This window comes from Ornithorhynchus anatinus, chromosome 4 (genome assembly GCF_004115215.2).
Source record: "Ornithorhynchus anatinus isolate Pmale09 chromosome 4, mOrnAna1.pri.v4, whole genome shotgun sequence".
NCBI classification, from domain to species: Eukaryota; Metazoa; Chordata; class Mammalia; order Monotremata; family Ornithorhynchidae; genus Ornithorhynchus; species Ornithorhynchus anatinus.
This window is the reverse complement of record NC_041731.1, coordinates 21,221,573-21,241,156: the sequence shown is the minus strand read 5'-3', so window position 1 is coordinate 21,241,156 and position 19,584 is coordinate 21,221,573. Positions and strand designations below refer to the sequence as shown.

At 54.0% G+C, this 19,584-nt stretch overlaps 1 protein-coding gene across 2 annotated transcripts; it reads left to right on the top strand.

Moving 5' to 3' along the window:
* The first annotated feature begins 6,429 nt into the window (after nucleotides 1-6,429).
* On the top strand, nucleotides 6,430-15,953 carry DDRGK1 (DDRGK domain containing 1). 2 transcript variants are annotated; one of them, XM_029063265.1, is made up of 9 exons: nucleotides 6,430-6,565; nucleotides 9,669-9,845; nucleotides 10,824-10,933; nucleotides 11,836-11,937; nucleotides 13,647-13,769; nucleotides 14,159-14,197; nucleotides 14,601-14,657; nucleotides 14,760-14,808; nucleotides 15,698-15,953. In XM_029063265.1, exons 1-9 carry the CDS (start codon nucleotides 6,478-6,480, stop codon nucleotides 15,874-15,876), a joined length of 924 nt encoding a protein of 307 aa, XP_028919098.1. In that variant the 5' UTR covers nucleotides 6,430-6,477; the 3' UTR covers nucleotides 15,877-15,953. The 2 variants fall into 2 exon arrangements, with proteins under 2 accessions (XP_028919098.1, XP_028919097.1); XM_029063264.1 differs by having other exon boundaries at nucleotides 10,821-10,933.
* The last annotated feature ends 3,631 nt before the right edge of the window (nucleotides 15,954-19,584 follow it).

The following is a 19,584-nucleotide window of genomic DNA, read 5'->3' as shown; positions in this document are numbered from 1 at the left end:
TGAAGAGGGAAAGAGAATCAGTTTGGCGGAGGTGAGGAGGGAGGGCGTTCCAGGACCGCGGGAGGACGTGTCCCAGGGGTCGACGGCGGGATAGGCGAGACCGAGGGACGGCGAGGAGGTGGGCGGCAGAGGAGCGGAGCGTGCGGGGTGGGCGGTAGAAAGAGAGAAGGGAGGAGAGGTAGGAAGGGGCAAGGTGATGGAGAGCCTTGAAGCCTAGAGTGAGGAGTTTTTGTTTGGAGTGGAGGTTGATAGGCAACCACTGGAGTTGTTTAAGAAGGGGAGTGACATGCCCAGATCGTTTCTGCAGGAAGATGAGCCAGGCAGCGGAGTGAAGAATAGACTGGACTGGGGTGAGAGAGGAGGAAGGGAGATCAGAGAGAAGGCTGACACGGTAGTCTAGCCGGGATATAACGAGAGCCCGTAGCAGTAAGGTAGCCGTTTGGGTGAGAGGAAAGGGCAGATCTTGGTGATATTGTAAAGGTGAAACCGGCAGGTCTCGGTAACGGATAGGATGTGTGGGGTGAACGAGAGAGACGAGTCAAGGATGACACCGAGAATGCGGGCCCGAGAGACGGGAAGGATGGTCGTGCCATCCACGGTGATAGAGAAGTCTGGGAGAGGACCAGGTTTGGGAGGGAAGATGAGGAGCTCAGTCTTGCTCATGTTGAGTTTTAGGTGGCGGGCCGACATCCAGGTGGAGACATCCTGGAGGCAGGAGGAGATGTGAGCCTGAAGGGAGGGGGAGAGGACAGGGGCGGAGATGTAGATCTGCGTGTCATCTGCGTAGAGCTGGTAGTCAAAGCCGTGAGAGCGAATGAGTTCACCGAGGGAGTGAGTGTAAATGGAGAACAGAAGAGGGCCAAGAACTGACCCTTGAGGAACTCCAACAGTTAAAGGATGGGAGGGGGAGGAGGCTCCAGCGAAGGAGACTGAGAATGATCGGCCAGAGAGGTAAGAGGAGAACCAGGAGAGGACAGAGTCCGTGAAGCCGAGGTGAGATAAGGTATGGAGGAGGAGGGGATGGTCGACAGTGTCAAATGCAGCAGAGAGGTCAAGGAGGATCAGAATGGAGTAGGAGCCATTGGCTTTGGCAAGAAGGAGGTCATGGGTGACCTTAGAGAGAGCAGTCTCAGTAGAGTGGAGGGGACGGAAGCCAGATTGGAGGGGGTCTAGGAGAGAATGGGAGTTAAGGAATTCTAAGCAGCGATTGTAGACGACTCGTTCTAGGATTTTGGAAAGGAAGGGTAGTAGGGAGATAGGGCGATAACTGGAGGGGGAAATGGGGTCAAGAGCAGGTATTTTTAGGATGGGGGAGACGTGGGCATGTTTGAAGGCAGAGGGGAAGGAGCCATTGGAGATTGAGTGGTTGAGTGGGCTCACAGTATAAACAGGGGAGAAAGACAGCAAAGGAAAACAGAACAAAACAAAATAAAACAATATCATCAAGATAAATGAATCATAGAGACATACACATCATTAACAAAATTAATAGGTTGATAAATAATATATACAAATATGTACAGGGGAGGGGAGAGGAAGGGGAAAGAGGAGAGGGTGGGAGAGGGGGTGATGGGGAAGGGAGGAGGAGCAGGGGTAAAGGGAGGACTCAGTCTGGGAAGGCCTCCTGGAGGAGGTGAGCTGTCAGTAGGGCTTTGAAGAGGGGAAGAAAGTTAATTTGGTGGAGGTGAGGAGGGAGGGCATTCCAGGACAGTGGTAGGACATGGGCCAGGGGTCGACGGCGGGATAGGCGCAAACGGGGTCCATGAGGAGGTGAGCGGCAGAGGAGTGGCGTGTACAGGGTGGGCAGCAGAAAGAGGGAAGGGAGGTGAGGTAGGAGGGGGCAAGGTGATGGAGAGCCTTGAAGCCAAGACTGAGGAGTTTTTGTTTCGTGCTGAGGTTGATAGGCAACCACTGAAAGTTTTTAAGGAGGGGGGTGACATGCCCAGAGCGTTTCTAAAGGAAGATGATCTAGACAGCAAGGTGAAGAATAGACTGGAGGGGGAAGAGACAGGAGGAAGGGAGAGCAGAGAGAAGGCTGACACAATAATCCAGTCGGGATATTATGAGAGCTTGTACCAGCACAATAGCCGTTTGGATGGAGAGGAAAGGGCGGATCTTGGCGATATTATAAAGGTGAGACCAGCATTGTGAAGATGAGACAGGCAGCAATAAACAGACACATTCCCTGCCCACAACGACCTTACTGACTACGAAAGCAATGTGGCTTAATGGCAAGAGCACAGGCTTGGGAGTCAGAAATCATGGGTTCTAATCCCTGCTTTGCCACTTACCAGTTGTGTGACTTTGGCAAGTCACGTAATTTCTCTGTGACTCAGTTGCCTCATCTGTACAATGGGGATTAAGACTGTGAGCCCGGCGTGAGACAACCTAATTACCTTGTATCTACCCCAGCGCTTAGAACAGTGCTTTGCACAAAGTGAGCGCTTAACAAATACCATCATCATTATTATCATCATGAGAGGCGAGAGGTCTGGAGGGCAAATACATTTTGTCTCCCAGACTTCTTACTTTGGTAAAAATGACATTTGATGGTTACATTTAATTTTTAACCAATTCAAACATTCTTCATAACAAGATTGGTGTATCATTTTCCATTCAGACTAATAACATCCACAATGATCTCAATAGCAAAACATATTAGGAAATTCATTTTTGCCACACTTCCCCCCAAAATGCCTGTCTACCTTCTTCGTTCATTCAATCCTATTTATTGAGCACTTGCTGTGTGAAGAACACTGTACTAAGCACTTGGGAGCACAGTGAGAAGCAGCGAGGCTTAGTGGAAAGAGCACGGGCTTGGGAGTCAGAGGTCGTGGGTTCTAAACCCAGCTGTGCCACTTGTCTGCTGTGTGACCTTGGGTGAATCACTTCACTTCTCTGTGCCTCTGTTGCCTCATCTGTAAAATGGGGATTAATAATGTTGATATTTGTTAAGCGCTTACTATGTTCAGAGCACTGTTCTAAGCGCTGGGGTAGATACAGGGTAATCAGGTCGTCCCACGTGAGGCTCACAGTTAATCCCCATTTTACAGGTGAGGTAACTGAGGCACAGAGAAGTCAAGTGACTTGCCCACAGTCACACAGCTGACAAGTGGCAGAGCCGGGAGTAGAACCCATGACCTCTGACTCCAAAGCCCAGGCTCTTTCCACTGAGCCACTCTTGGGACAACCTGATTACGTTATATCTACCCCAGAGCTTAGAACAGTGCTTGGCACATAGTAAGTGCTTAACAAATACCATTATCGTTATTACAATATAACAATAAACAGACACATTGCCTGCCCACAGTGAGCTTACCTTCTTAGAGAAGAAGCAGCGAGGCCTAGTGGATAAAGCACAGGCCTGAGAGCCAGAGGACCTGGACCAGCAACACCACTTGCCCGCTGTGTGACCTTGGGTAAGTCACTTAACCTCTCTGTGCCTCATTTTCCTCCCCTGCGAAATGGGGATAGCTGATCTCCCTCTTACTTGAACTAGGAACCCCGTTGGGGCAGGGATTTTATCCGGCCTAATTAATTTGTATTCACCCCAGTGATTGGAACAGTGCTTGACACATAGTAAGCACTTAACAAATCCTACAAAAACAAACCTTGTTATTTAAAACGCAGTCAAATTTTTTATCTTGGTTTATTTTATACCAGCATATTATAACTTGCTAAGTGCATAGCACCGTACTAACCTCTTGGGAAAATACACTACAAAGAAGTAGCAATCAGGGTCCCTCCCAAGAGGGAATGGAGAGTACAGCGAACAACTGACGTTATTAAGGAATTTGACAGGCAGGAGCTGATTGGGGGGGCGTGGCCTGTAATGAGCATGCGCGGTTTCTGATAAGGGCGGGGCCGAGGGTGAGCGAGCGAGTGGCACTTCGGGTGGGGGCGTGGCCTGTAACAAGCATGCGCAGTTTTGAATAGAGGCGGGGCCGAGGGTGAGCGAACGAGCGGCACTTCGGGTGGGGGCGTGGCCTATAACGAGCATGCGCGGTTTCGGGTGGAGGCGGGGCCGAGGTCGAGCGAGCGGCAAGCGGCCCGTAGGGAGCATGCGCAGCTTCGGTTGAGGCGAGGCCTAGAGTGAGTGGGCGGGGCTTCGGGTGGGGTGTGTGGCCTGGGGACAGGGTAACGATTTATTCATTCATTCATTCATTCAATCGTATTTATTGAGGGCCTACTGTGTGCAAAGCACTGTACTAAGCGCCTGGAAAGTACTATTCGGCAACAGATAGAGACAATCCCTACCCAACAACGGGCTCACAGTCTAGAAGGAGGAGACAGACAACAAAACAAAACAGACAGGCATCAATTGCTCCACAATAAATAGAATTATAGATAGATACACATCATTACTAAAATAGAATAATAAATATGTGCAAATATACACAAGTGCTATGGGGCGGGGAAGGGGTAGAGCACAGGGAGGGGATAGAGCAGAGGGAGGGATTTGGGGTGAGGGGGAGGGGAGGAGGAGCAGAGGAAAAAGGGGAGCTCAGTCTGGGAAGGCCTGCTGGACGAGGTGAGCTGTCAAGCGGGCTTTGCAGTGGGGGAATAGAGCTAGTTCAATCGTGTTTATTGAGCGCTTACAGTATGCAGGACACTGTACTAAGCAGTTGGAGAGTACAATTCAGCAACAGATGGAGACAATCCCTACCCAACAACGGGCTCACAGTCTAGAAGACAACCAAACAAGTGGACAGCTAGAGGGAGCGAGCAGGACCTTGGGTGGCAGCATAGACCGGCAGGAGCGGACGAGGCCTGGGGGAGCTCTCCGTCCTCTCCTGGTTCTCGGTCACCTTCGCAGGGGCCTCCTCCCCCTCCCATCCTTTAACTGTTGGAGTTCCTCAAGGGTCAGTTCTTGGCCCTCTTCTGTTCCCCATTTACTCACTCCCTTGGTGAACTCATCCGCTTCCACGGCTTTGACTACCATCTCTACGCAGATGACACGCAGATCTACATCTCCGCCCCTGTCCTCTCCCCCTCCCTTCAGGCTCGCATCTCCTCCTGCCTCCGGGTAGTCTCCACCTGGATGTCGGCCCGCCACCTAAAACTCAACATGAGCAAGACTGAGCTCCTCATCTTCCCTCCCAAACCCGGTCCTCTCCCGGACTTCCCTATCACCGTGGATGGCACGACCATCCTTCCCGTCTCTCAGGCCCGCAATCTCGGTGTCATCTTTGACTCGTCCCTCTCGTTCACCCCACACATCCTATCCGTTACCAAGACCTGCCGGTTTCACCTCTACAATATCGCCAAGATCCGCCCTTTCCTCTCCACCCAAACGGCTACCTTACTATTACGGGCTCTCGTTATATCCCGGCTAGACTACTGTGTCAGCCTTCTCTCTGACCTCCCTTCCTCCTCTCTCGCCCCACTCCGGTCTATTCTTCACTCCGCTGCCCGGCTCATCTTCCTGCAGAAACGATCTGGGCATGTCACTCCCCTTCTTAAACAACTCCAGTGGTTGCCTATCAACCTCCGCTCCAAACAAAAACTCCTCACTCTAGGCTTCAAGGCTCTCCATCACCTTGCCCCTTCCTACCTCTCCTCCCTTCTCTCTTTCTACCGCCCACCCCGCATGCTCCGCTCCTCTGCCGCCCACCTCCTCGCTGTCCCTCGGTCTCGCCTATCCCGCCGTCGACCCCTGGGACACGTCCTCCCGCGGTCCTGGAACGCCCTCCCTCCTCACCTCCGCCAAACTGATTCTCTTTCCCTCTTCAAAACCCTACTTAAAACTCACCTCCTCCAAGAGGCCTTCCCAGACTGAGCTCCCCTTCTCCCTCTACTCCCTCTACCACCCCCCCTTCACCTCTCTGCAGCTTAACCCCTCTTTCCCTCCATTTCCCTCTTCTCCTCCCCCTCTCCCTTCCCATCCGCTCAGCACTGTACTCGTCCGCTCAACTGTATATATTTTCATTACCCTATTTATTTTGTTAATGAAATGTACATCGCCTTGATTCTATTTAGTTGCCATTGTTTTTATGAGATGTTCTTCCCCTTGACTCTATTTATTGCCATTGTTCTTGTTTGTCTGTCTCCCCCGATTAGACTGTAAGCCCGTCAAATGGCAGGGACTGTCTCTATCTGTTGCCGACTTGTTCATTCCAAGCGCTTAGTACAGTGCTCTGCACATAGTAAGCGCTCAAGAAATACTATTGAATGAATGAATGAGCTCGCAGGAGTTCGCGTGGGACGGCATCAGCTTCGGGGAGGGAGGGCGTGGCCTCTACGGCGCCTGCGCGGCTGCGGCGGGGGGGCGTGGCCCGGAGCGGCTGCGTGGGGGGGGGTGCGGCCTGTATGGAGCATGCGCAGTTTCGCACGGGGGGCAGACTAGGGTGAGCCAGCCGGACTCCGGCGGGGGGCGTGGCCTGATGGGGGTGGGCGTGGCTACGGACCGGGGCGTGGCCTGGAGGGAGCAGGCTGGCCTACGTGGGGGGCGTGGCCTGTGCGTCGCAGGCGGCTGCGATGGAGCCGCTGCTGTACGTGCTGCTGGCCGCGGTGCTCGCCGCCCTCATCGCCTACGTGAGCTGGAGCCGGGGCCCGGAGAAGCCAGGTGGGCGAGGCGGCGAGCGGGCCGCTCCCGTCCGGCTTCCCGGCGGCCCGGGCCCGGGCTCCATCCGGCTCCGGCAGGGCGTCCGGGAAGCCGGGCGGGAGGACTACAACTCCCGGCATGCAACAGCGCGAGCGCCGGGGCCGGAGCAGTGCATGCCGGGAGGTGGTGGAGCAACAATGTTGGTATTTGTCAAGCGCTTACTATGTGCAGAGCACTGTTCTAAGCGCTGGGGGAGACAAGGGGGAATCAGGTTGTCCCACAACCCCATTTTACAGATGAGGTAACTGAGGCCCAGAGAAGTTAAGTGACTTAATAATAATGTTGGTATTTGTTAAGCGCTTACTATGTGCCAAGCACTGTTCTAAGCGCTGGGGTAGACATAGGGGAATCAAGTTGTCCCACGTGGGGCTCACAGTCTTAATCCCCATTTTACAGATGAGGGAACTGAGGCACAGAGAAGTGAAGTGACTTGCCCACAGTCACAGCTGACAAGTGGCAGAGTGGGATTCGAACTCATGACCTCTGACTCCAAAGCCCATGCTCTTTCCACTGAGCCAGAGCACTAGTGGTGGGAGGCCGGGCCGTTGAGTGAGAACTGTTCGGATGATGCCGACGGCCTGTGTGCAGCCCTTACTATCTGCCAAACGCTGTCGCCAGCGCTTGATTCTATTTATCGCTATTGTTTTTGTCTGTCCGTCTCCCCCGATTAGACTCTGAGCCCGGCAGTGGGCAGGGACCGGCTCTCTCTTACCGATTTGTCCATTCCAAGCGCTTAGTACAGTGCCCCGCCCATAGTAAGCGCTCAATTAATACTGTTGAATGGATGAATGAATGAATGGAATAGGTACAAGGTGATCAGGTGGTCCCACGTGGGGTTGGCCGTCTTCATCCCCATTTTACAGATGAGGTCACTGAGGCCCAGAGAAGCTACATGGCGTGCCCAGGGTCACACAGCGGACGAGTGGCGGAGGCGGGATTAGAACCCACCACCTCTGACACGTGGGACAACCTGATGACCCCGTATCTACGCCAGCGCTTAGAAGGGTGCCCTGCACATAGTCAGCGCTTAACAAATAACATTATTATTTACGTGGCAGGCGCTGTGCCAAGCGCTGAGGCTTGATAGAGGCTCAACAAGTCGGACACAGTCCTGGTCCATGTGGGGCTCATGGCCTTAATCCCCATTTCAATAGGAATAATTGGGGTATTTAACAATTCTGGTATTTGTTAAGCGCTTCCTGTGTACCAGGCACTGTACTAAGCACTGGGATGGAGATGAGCAAATCTGGTTGGACACAGTCCCTGTCCCTCGTGGGGCTCACGGTCTCAATCCCCCGGGTACGGATGAGAGAAATGAGGCCCAGACAAGTGAAGTGACTTGTCCAAGGTCACGAAGCAGCAGCGGAGATGGAATTAGAACCCAGGTCCTTCTGACTCCCAGACCTGGGCTCCATCCCCTATGCCATGCTGCTTCTTGAGCGTCACCCTAGCCTGGGGAGCAGGAGGCCACGGCACCAGTCCTGCCCTTCAAGGTGCTGCTGCTGTGCCTGAGTCTGCTGCCCATGTCCGAGATCCTTGGGGCCCTGGTCAGTGGGAGAGAGGGTGTTTTACCTCCCCAGAGGTCTCCTTTCCCCAGAACCCTTCAACAACATCGACCTTAGGGCGGGACAGTCAGTCAACCAGTGGTATTTACTGAGCACTTACTAAGTACGGAGAAGTGGACTGAGCGCTCGAGAGAGTCCAGTAAAACAATTGCCCGGCAAGTTCCCTGCCCACCGGGGTCTTACTCTCTAGGAGGAACATTGGCGGAGAGACAGAAGGGCGGAGGGATGGAAGGAGGAGTAGACCCAGTGAGGGACACACAAACACATACACACTTTCCCCGCCCCCCAAAACTGAAGGCGACTGCCACATCGGATGGTTGGAGTTAATCTGGGTGGACTTCCTGGAGGTGGCAGGTGTTTAGGAGAGAGTTTAAGGGGGGGAGGTGGAGGGGAGGAAGGGAGGGAAGCAGCATGGCCTAGTGGGTAGAGCACGACCTGGGAGTCAGAAGGACCTGGCTTCTCATCTCGACTCCGCTACTTGTCTGCCGTGTGACCTTGAACGAGTCACTTTACTTCTCTGTGCCTCAGTTACCTCATTTGTAAAATGAGGATTAAGATTATGAGCCCCATTAGGGACGGGACAGTGTCCAACCTGAATACCTTATATTCACCCCAGCGCTTAGTACAGTGCCTGGCACATAGTAAGTGCTTAACAAATACCACAATTAATTAATCTCCTCTTGTCCATCCTCCCCCTCTCTGGATGTCTGCATCCCACAGTCCTGGCTGAGTTGGTTCCTGTTGCCATGCCAACCTTTGCACCACCTCCGCCCTCGACTCCACCCGGATCCTGCTCTGTTACCCCTCCGGGGTCCAATCCAACCCCACTGACTTCGGCTCCTTCCCCTGAGCTAGCCCGCCCCATCGTCGGGGGCTTGGCGGGGAGGGACATCTCTAGCCATCTCCCTCCTTTCTCCTGAGCAGGAACTGGGAGGCTGGCAAAGGTGGGGTGGCGCATTCATTCATTCATTCATTTATATTTATTGAGCGCTTACTGTGTGCAGAGCACTGTACTAAGTGCTTGGGAAGTACAGTTCAGCAACAGAGACAATCCCTGCCCACAGTGGGCTCACAGTCTAGAAGGGGAGAGACTGACATCAAAACAAACAGGCATCAGTAGCATCATTATAAATAAATAGAATTTTAGATATATATACACACATCATTAATAAAAATAAACAGAATTATAAATATGTACACATGTGTACAACTGTTGTGCGGGAGGGGGGTTAGAGCAAATGGAGTGGGTCCAGGCAATGGGGAGGGGGTATCACTGGCTACCTCTCTCCCGAGCAGGAGCCAGGGGACTGACGTGGTATGGTGGGGTCTGGCATCACTAGCCGCCTTCCTCCTCTCTCCCAAGCAAGAGCCGGAAGGCTGGCAGGGTGGGGTAGGGGGTGACTGGCTGGGCCTGGTGGGGCATCCCTGGCCACCTTTTTTGTCTCTCCCAAGCAGGGTCTGGGGGTGATGGGCTGCCTCCCTCTTCTCTCCCGCTGCAGCCGAGCAAGAACAGGAGCACCATGAGGCCGTGGCGGCAGAGGTGGCGGCGAGACCCCGCATCCTGGCCGCGGCCCCGGCGGAGGAGCGGGGAGAGGGGATGCCCCGGCGGCGGAGAAACATGGGGAACCGCATCCTGGCCCAGCGGCGAGCCCAGCAGGCAGAGGAAGTGATGGAAGGTAAAATAATAATAATAATAATGGCATTTGTTAAGTGCTTACAATGTGCCTGGTCCTGCACTGAGCACTGGGGTGGATACAAGCCAATCGGGTTGGTCACAGTCCTTGTCCCACATGGGTCTCAGTCTCAAGCCCCATTTTCCAGATGAGGTAACTGAGGCCCAGTGAAGTGACTTGCCCAAGGTCACCCAACAGATAGGTGGTGGAGCCAGGATTAGAACCCAGGTTTTTCTGACTCTCGGGCCTGTGTTCTAGCTGTTAGGCTGCTTCCGGTTCCAGCTTCTCCGGGACCTACTCCGGTTGGTCGAATTCGCTTGGATTTTGGGGGAGCCCGTTGTTAGCCCCGAGTCATGAACGAGCCTGGAGCAGGAGACACTGTCGTTACCCCAGTTGGCAGCCCAGTGCTCCCTTACCCCTGCCGCCCTCGACCCTCTCCCTGGGGGACTCGAGAAATCTGTTTTCATGCACTCCCTCTCCTCGTGTACTGGGACTGATCAGGACAGGGTCAGGTGGGAGTAAGCTCAATGTGGGCAGGTATAGTGTCTTTTTATTGTTATATCATACTCTCCCAAGCACTTAGTAAAGTGGTCTGCATGCAGTAAGCGCTCAATAAATAAGATTGAATGAATGAGTAGGGGGAAAGACGCCTGACCATATTTCCACAAGTGCGGTATGGTCTAGTGGCTAGAGCCTGGGCCCGGGAATCAGAAGGACCTGATTTTAATCCCACTTTCTGCTGGGTAACCCTGGGCAAGTCACTTGACTTCTCTGGGCCTCAGATACCTCATCTGCATAAATGGGGATGAAGACTGTGAGCCCCATGGATTGGGTCCAACCTCATTAGCTTGTCTTTACCCCAGCCCTTAGCACAGTGCCTGGCACATAGTAAGCACTTAACAAATACCCCTCTTCCTCTCCCGCCTCCTGCCCCCCACCCCCAGCTCTACCAACTCTGTTCCTTTCGGTTGCCCACAGCAGCCAGGGAAGAGGAAGAGGAGGAGGTGGCCGAGGTGGCCGCCCCTGGGAAAATTGGGGCCAAGAAGCAGAGGAAGCTGGAGGAGAAGCAGGCGAGGAAATCTCAGCGGGAGGTGAGAGCTGGGAGAGGGCGGGGTCCCGTGGCTCAGGGGGTGGGGTGGGGGTCTGAGTTAGACTTAGGTCTAAGGATGTCTTGGGGGAGGGGGGCAGGGTGTATGGACGTGTGTGCACACGTGTGGCTGAGGAGAGGAGGGTGTTTGCATGTGGTGCGTCCACATGCGCACAGTAAGGGAGCTAAGTGGGACCCGGCTGCTGTGCAGCAAGGAGCAGGGAATGTGTCCGTTTATTGTTGGGTCGTCCTCTCCCGAGCACTCAGTAAAGTGCTCTGCACACAGTAAACAGTCGGTAAATATGATTGAATGAGCTAATGAAAGTGTCATATCCTGGGAGCCTGAGCGCAGGAGGCCGGGATGGCAAGGACTGGAAGCTTCTTGTGGGCAGGGAATGTCTTTGGTAACTGTTGTATTGAACTCCTCCAAGTGCTTGGTTCAGTGCTCTGCACTTAGGAAGCGCTCAGTGAATGCCATTGATTGACCGAGTTGTGGTTAGCGAATGTATCTGCCAACTCTGTTGTAGTGCACTCTCCCAAGTGCTTAGTTCAGTGCTCTGCACTTAGTAAGCGCTCAGTAAAGACCATTGATCGATTAACTCCTCGTGGGTAGGGAACGTATATGCCGTATCTGTTTTATTGTACTCTCCCAAGCACTTAGTGCAGTGCTCTGCACACAGTAAGAGCTTAATGTGTATTGATGACGATGAGGGGATCCTGCCACTGGCCCTGGCCTCTGGCAGCCTTCTGCCCCCCGAGGGGAAGCCGAGATGGGGAGGGGCTGCTAGGGTGCAGGAGGGTCTGTGGGGATCTTGGGGTCCCTTGACTGGGGAGCCCAGGGGGGTCGGAGGGGTGGGGGTGGGGAAGGGGCCGGGGAGCCGAGCTGAGAGCCACCCCTGCCCACAGGCCGAAGAGGCGGAGCGTGAGGAGCGGAAGCAGCTGGAGATGCGGAGGGCCGAGGAGAGACAGAAGGAGGAGGAGCAGCTCCGTCTAGAGGAGGAACGGAAGGTGAGGACCCAGGCGTCCCCTGCCAACGCGGCGGGGGCCGGGGGGAGGAGGCGAGAGGGTGACTGTCTGCGGGAGGCAGGCCCCAACTCCAGCCTCCTGATCCCAACAGGGTAACAGTCACCCACCCCCTCAGCAGGGCCTGGAAAGTGGTTGATCCTTGAGGGGAGAGACCGTGTCTTCTGAGCCTTCAACGATGTGTTTCTTGTGTGCCCAGCTCCCCTGCACCCGGGGGGGGTACTCAGCACAGGCCCCCGCCCCCAAGGGTCAACTCTGCAGAACCCAGACCCGACCCTGTGCCCGGCCAGTCCTGGCATCCATGACTTGGAGGGCCCAGCCTGGTGATGGTTGGCAAGCAGGGTGGGTGGCTGGAGTCTGAGGTGGTGGCGGGGGGAGGTTATGCAACAGGAGATGAGTCACAAGGGAGAAAACCGGGGGAAGCTTAGCGCTGCCTGGGGGAGACGTGGGCTGCTGAATGTCTGCCAGGGGCTTGGCGGAGCTGAGATTTCTCTTCCCCTCTCTTCTTCCCATGGTCATCCCCTTTGCCCAGAAGTTGCCCTGTGGCAACGCGCCAGCCCTCTCCAGCTAATAACAATAATTGTGGTATTTGTTAAGCGCTTACTGTGTGCCAGGCACTATACTAAGTGCTGGGGTGGGTACAAGCCCGTCGGGTTGGACACAGTCCCCATCCTACATGGGGCTCACAGTCTCAATCCCCGTTTTACAGAGGAGGGAACTGAGGCATAGAAAAGTGAAGTGACTGAAGTGACTGAGACTGTAAGACTGTAAGCTCATCCTCTAGACTCTAAGCTCGTTGTGGGCAGGGAATGAGTCCGTTTATTGTTGTCTTGGACTCTCCTAAGCGCTTAGTACAGTGCTCTGCATATGGTAAACACTCAGTAAACACAATTGAACGAGTGAATGACAGGAATTGTGTCCAGCCCGATTTGCTTGTATCCACCCCAGCACTTAGTACAGTGCCTGGCGCAAATTAAGCTCTTCGTAGTGGATAAAGCACGGGCCTGGGAGTCAGGAGGTCATGGGTTCTAATCCTAACCCCACCATTTGTATGCTGTGTGAGCTTGGGCAAGTTGCTTCACTTCTCTGTGCCTCAGTTACCTCATCGGTAAAATGGGGATGGAGACTGTGAGCCTCCGTGGGTCAGGGACTGCGTCCAACCCGTTCTGCTTCTACCCCACTCCAGCACTTAGTACAGTACCTGGCAAATAATAAGCACTTAACAAATACCACAGTGGTCATTATTATTATTATTATTATCGGGGCCTATGGGGGATGGGCCCGGGCCTCCCAGGAACTGTGGGAGTCCGAGCCGGCTGAGGGTAATAATAATAATAATAATGTTGGTATTTGTTAAGCGCTTACTATGTGCAGAGCACTGTTCTAAGCACTGGGGTAGACACAGGGGAATCAGGTTGTCCCACATGGGGCTCACAGTCTTCATCCCCATTTTACAGATGAGGGAACTGAGGCACCGAGAAGTTAAGTGACTTGCCCACAGTCACACAGCTGACAAGTGGCAGAGCTGGGATTCGAACTCATGACCTCTGACTCCAAAGCCCGTGCTCTTTCCACTGAGCCATGCTGCTTCCCTAGGGTACAAGGGCTGGAGATGGAAAAGGGCAGATGGGGGAGGAAGCAGCATGGTGGGGGGTGGTCCTGACCACTTCCGGCCCCCACTTTTTCTCACGCAGGAAGAGGAGGAGCGGAAGGCCAAGGAGGAGCGGGAGCGGCAGGAGCACGAGGAGTACCTGAAGCTCAAAGAGAGCTTTGTGGTGGAGGAGGAAGGAGAGGGAGACGCCATGACGGAGGATGAGGTGTGTCCGCCCAGGGTCTCAGAGGTCCTGCTGGTCAGCCGCTCCATGGCCTGCCCTCTCGGGCCCTAAAGATGGCAGGGGAGGCTGTGGGGGTCATCAGGCAGGGGACTGGAGGAGGGGAAGACGAGGGGGTCTCCCTGGCCGGGCGCCCCTCTCGTCTCCATGTCCTCCCCATCTCTCCCTTCCCCCCCTTTGCTCTTCCCTTCTTCCCCAGCTAGTGGGGGCCCCCAGCAGGTAGGAGGAATCTGGCTCCCTCTTTCCCATGCCCAGAAAGGTTGGGGGGTGGAGGGGGGCAGTGCCTGCAAGCCCAAGGGGAGTTATTGGGGGCTCAACTTGGGGTCCTGGCTGGGGAATACCACCAAGTTCACTGTCTTCCCGCTTCATACCAGACCCGCAATTTCCTCGCCGAATTCGTCAGCTACATCAAGGTACGGCGTGTGTGCCTGGGTTTGAGGGGGTTGTGAGTTGTGTGCCTGTCGTTCTCCCCATCATCCTGGCAGCCCCTCAAGAGCACCTTTTCATCCTGCAAAGAGAAGGGAGTGGGAAAGGGGGAAGGGGAGGAAGAGGGTGAGAGAGCCTCCCGTTCCAACCAACGGTATTTATTGAGTGCTTACTGCATACAGAGCACTATGCTAAGAACTTGGGAGAGTCCAGTAGAACAGAGCTGGTAGACATGTACCCTGCCCACGACGAGCGCACAGCCTTAGACGCTTCCCCCCTCCTGCTGACAAGCAACCCAGCTGAGGGTAGGGCTATGGCTGGGGCACCGGGGGTCTGGGTCCCCTCGCTCCCGGGGGCCCTTGGCCCCATGCTGCCTTTCTGCCTCTTTAGGAAGCCAAGATTGTCCTCCTGGAAGACCTGGCTTCCCACATGGGGCTCCGGACTCAGGTAAGGAGGGCAGGCGGAGGACCGGGCCCAGGGGGTCTGCGTGGGTTCCGGAGAGGGTTGCGACCCCGCCTTCTCCTCCTCTAATAAGCCTCTCTTTTCCAGGATGCCATCAACCGGGTCCAGGACTTGCTGGCCAACGGCACCTTGACAGGTTAGCGGCCAGGGGTGGGGAAGAGTTTTCTCCCTTTGTGCTTGAGTGGTTCTGGGGCACCTCGGTCTCCCCTTTTCTGTTTACCATCTGTGGCCCCTCTCCTCCCCGCGCCCCTCAACCCTTCTTCTATTACCAGGCTCACTTTCCACCTAGCTGGGGATTTGCTATTTCCATTCTTCATTCATTCAATCATATTTACTGAGCACTTACTGTCTACAGAGCACTGGACTAAGCTCTTGGGAGAGGACAGTAGAACAATAAGCAGACACATTCACTGCTCACCACGAGGTTACAATCTAGAGAGGGAGACGGGCAATAATAGAAATCAATAAATGACAGTGCTTGGGACTTAGTAAGCACTTGACAAATATTATTATTATTATCCACCATAAATGATAGCTATGGACATAAGTGCTGTGGGGCTGAGAGCTTGGGGTGAATCAAGGGAGCAAGTCACAGCGACACAGAAGGGAGCGGGAGAAGAGGAAAAGAGCGTTTAGTCTGTTCCTTGTCCATCTGCAACCTGGCTTCCCTGGGGGTTTGGGGCTGGGGGTCCCCAGAGCTGAGCTCTGAGCCACGTGCCTGTCCACACCTCTCTGCCCCTCCACAGGGGTGGCATGGCCTAGTGGACAGAACCCGGGCCCAGGATTCAGAAGGTCACGGGTTCTTATCCTGGCTCCGCCACCTCTGCTGTGTGACCTCAGTCAAACAGCTTCACTTCTCTGGGCCTCAGTGACCCCATCTGTAAAATGGGGATTGAGACTGTGAGCCCCATTTGGGACGGGGACTCGTCCAACCCGATTTGCTTGTATCCACCCCAGCGCTTAGTTCAGCATCTGGCACATAGTAAGCGCTTAACACATTCCACAATTATTATTCTTCTTCTTAGGGGTGATAGACGACCGTGGGAAATTCATCTATATCACTGCCGAGGAGCTGGCAGCCGTGGCCCAGTTCATCCGCCAACGGGGCCGTGTGTCCATCGCCGAGCTGGCCCAGGCCAGCACCACCCTCGTCAACCTGGCCCCCGAGCCCGCCCGGCCCCCCGCCCCCCTGACACCAGCCTGAGCCAGCTCGCCGCCCCCACCCCCCACCCCCACCCGCCTGGAGCGGATGGAAGGATTAAAGCAGACAGAGCCCCGGCGCCTCCTGTGTAGTAGGAACGGCTTTTGGGGACTGTGGGAGGGGATATCCGGAAGTTGGGATGTTGGGGGCAGGTTGCCAAACTGTAGTCGGCGGGTAAGGGACAGGGACCACAGGGTAGCAACGGAGACGAGTGGGGAAGGAGAATAAGCTCGTTGTGGGCATGGAGTACGTCTGTTTATCATGATATCATCCTACCCCATGCGCCTAGTCCAGTGCTCTGCACACAGTAAACTCTCAATAAATACTATTGAGCGAATGAAGGGAGGGAACTAGACTCCCAGCCCCTACTTATATCGGGTTTATTCCGAAGGTGGTGGTAATGGTATTTATTGAGCACACCTACTGTGTGCCAAACAGAGGTAGAGAAGCATTCATTTATTCCTTCAGTCGTATTTAATGAGTGCTCAGCTTGCAGAGAGCACTGTACTAAGTGCTTGGGAGAGTACAGTACAACAATAAACAGACACATTCCCTGACCACAGTGAGCTCACAGTCTAGACAACCAGCTCACAGCGGCCTGGCCTAGTGGATAGAGCCTGGGGCCTGGGAGTCAGAAGGACCTGTCTTCTAATCCCAGCTCTCCCACCTGTCTGCTTTGTGACCTTGGGCTAGTCACTTCTCTCCGATGAGTTTCCTCATCAGCAAAATGGAGATTAAGACTGGAAGCCCCTGTGGGACAGGGAGTGTGTTCAACCCAATTTGCTCATATCCACCCCTGTGGTTAGCATAGTGCTTGGGACTTAGTAAGCACTTGACAGATATTATCATCATCCACCGTACAAAACCCTTGGGAAAGTAACAGCAGTATCTCGACACGTTTAGGGCTTACACTCTGAAGGAGAGGAGCATGAGATTTATCATAATGACAGAGTACACAATATTCAATGACATACATGGGTGCTGAAGATAAACGTAGATGAATTCTTAAATGCTAGAGGTAGGAGTCACTCACCTTTTGACATATATCAAACAGTCCCCTTTTCAACCGATAATAAATATATTTAAAGAACTTATTAGGTGCCAAGCATCGGGGCAAGAAACAAGATCCACACGGTCCCTATTCCACATGGGGCTCTCTACACTGGTACGTCTCCTATCCAATGTGGCTACGTCACAAAGCAAAGGGGATGGGGATCGTGTCTATTGGCATATTGTACGTTCTCGGGCATTTAGTACAGTGCTCTGCCCACAGTAAGCACGCAATAAATACAATTCAAGTAGAAATGGGGGTGCGGTCAATCTGGGACTAGCAGTCTGACAACGGAGGTAGTGCACATGTATGCAGGCGTGAACACCCACCCACACACAAGAATACAGCAGGAGAGGGAAACGTGGTGTGTCTTCCCTCCAGAGTCTGTTCCTCTCTCTCTCTCTTCCTTCTGCATTACCTGCGCACCCTTCAACAGCCCCTCTCTCAACCCCACAGCCCTAACGTCCATATCTGTAATTCACTCATTTTTATCCACATCTTTCTTCCCGTCTAGACCATAAGGCCGTTGTGAGCAGGGAACACGTCTACCAACTCTGTTCTGTTGTCCTCTCCCCAGCGCTTAGTACAGGGCTGTGCCCCCTGTAAGTGCTCCGTAAATGCCATTGACTGATTGAGGAGAGCTGCTGATATCAGTTGTTTTGATCAAAAGCTTACTGTAGGCAGAGCACTGTACTAAGCACTTGGGAGAGTACAATACAATACAGAAACAGTGTGGCTTAGTGGATAGAGCACAGGCCTGGAATTCAGAAGGACGTGGGTTCTAATCCCGGCTCTGCCACTGTCTGCTGTGTGATCTTGGGCAAGTCGCTTCACTTCTCTGGGCCTCAGTTACCTCATCTGTAAAATGGGGATGAAGACCGTGAGCCCCATGTAGGACATGGACTATGTCCAACCTGAGTAAGTCCTATCCAACTCAGCACTCAGTACAGTGCCTGACACAGAGTAAGCACTTAACAAAACCATTAAAAATAAAAAACTGGTGGAAGACGTACTCTTGCCCTCCAGGAGCTCACATTCTCATGACCAAAGCATGGCTGAAGCCAATCTGGGAAGGTTTCCTGGAGGAGGTTTTATCTGACTGAAGGAGCAACAGAGGCCTGGAAAGAGCCCCGGCCGAGATAGTGGGACTACCTGGAGAAGAGAAAGGGGTGGGGCCTTTCCATCAAAGCAGGAGGGATCAAGGTTAGACAGTAGGGCAGGTAAGGAGTGTCAGTCCTGGAGACCCTCAACAGCGGAGGCCAGGGAGCAGACAGTGTAACCTCATGTTTGCCTCGTGCACCCCTGAACCACACTAGAGTCTGGAGTCTGGAGAAGCGGTGTGGCTTAGGGGATAGAGCACAGGCTTGGGCGTCTGTAGGACCTGCGTTCTAATTCCCAACCCGTCACATGATGGCTGTGTGACCTTGGGCAAGTCACTTCACTTCTCTGGGCCTCAGTTCCCTCACTTATAAAAAATGGGGGTTAAGACAGCGAGACCTATGCGGGACAGGGACAGTGCTCAAACTGATTAGCTTGCATCTACCCCAATGCTTAAAACAGTGTGTGGCACATAATAAGTGCTTAACAAGTACCGTAATCATTATTATTATGATGATTTTAGTCGTCCTCTAGACTGTAAGCTCATCGTGGGCAGGGAATGCGTCTGTTTATTGTTATTTCATACTCTCCCAAGCGTTTAGTACTAAGAGCTCCGCACCTAAGAGGTGTGGCTTAGTGGAAAGAGCCCGGCCTTGGGAGTCAGAGGACGTGGGTTCTAATGCTGACTCCCCCGCTTGTCTGCTGTGTGACCTTGGGCAAGTCCCATCCCATCTCTGTGCCCCAGTCACCTCATCTGTAAAATGGGGATTAAAACTGTGAGCCCCATGTGGGAGAACCTGATGACCCCGTATGTACCCCAGTGCTTAGAACAGCGCTTGGCACTTAATAAGCGCTTAACAAATACCTTTGTTACTATTCTCGGGGCTTTGGTTCCCTCCTTGGTAAAATGGGGATGGAGACAGTGAGCCCCACGTGGGACAGGGACAGTGTCTAGCCCGATTGGCTCGCATCCACCCCAGCGCTTAGTACTGGGCCTGGAACATAGTAAGCACTTAACTACCATGATGATTCTCGAGGTCTCGGTTCCCTCCTCTGTGTAACGGGAATGGAGATACTCAGCCCCATGTGGGGCAGTGGGCTTGTCCAACCCCGATTAGCTTGTATCTACCCCAGCGCTTAGGACAGGGCCTGGCACGTAGTAAGCGCTTAACACATAGCATTATTATTATTCTCTAGGCCACCGTTCCCTCCTCTGTAAAATGGGAACGGAGACAGCGAGCCCCACGTGAGGCAGTGGCCGCGTCCAACCCCCTTTAGCTTGTGTCTGCCCCGGTGCTTAACACAGGGTGGTGGGCAGGGATGGTCTCTCTTTGCTGCTGCAATGCACTTTCCAAGCGCTTAGTACAGTGGTCTGCGCCCGGCAGGCAGACGGAATGGCCGAAGAGATGGGCTAGCACATAGTAAGTGCTTAGCGCAGAGCAGGATGATGATGGTTCTCTGGGCCTCGGTCCCCTCCTCCGTCAGCCGGGGACGGAGGCTGTGAGCTCCCCTTGGGCCCGGGGCCGGCCCCATTTGGTGGCGCCCGCCCCAGCGCTCAGTAC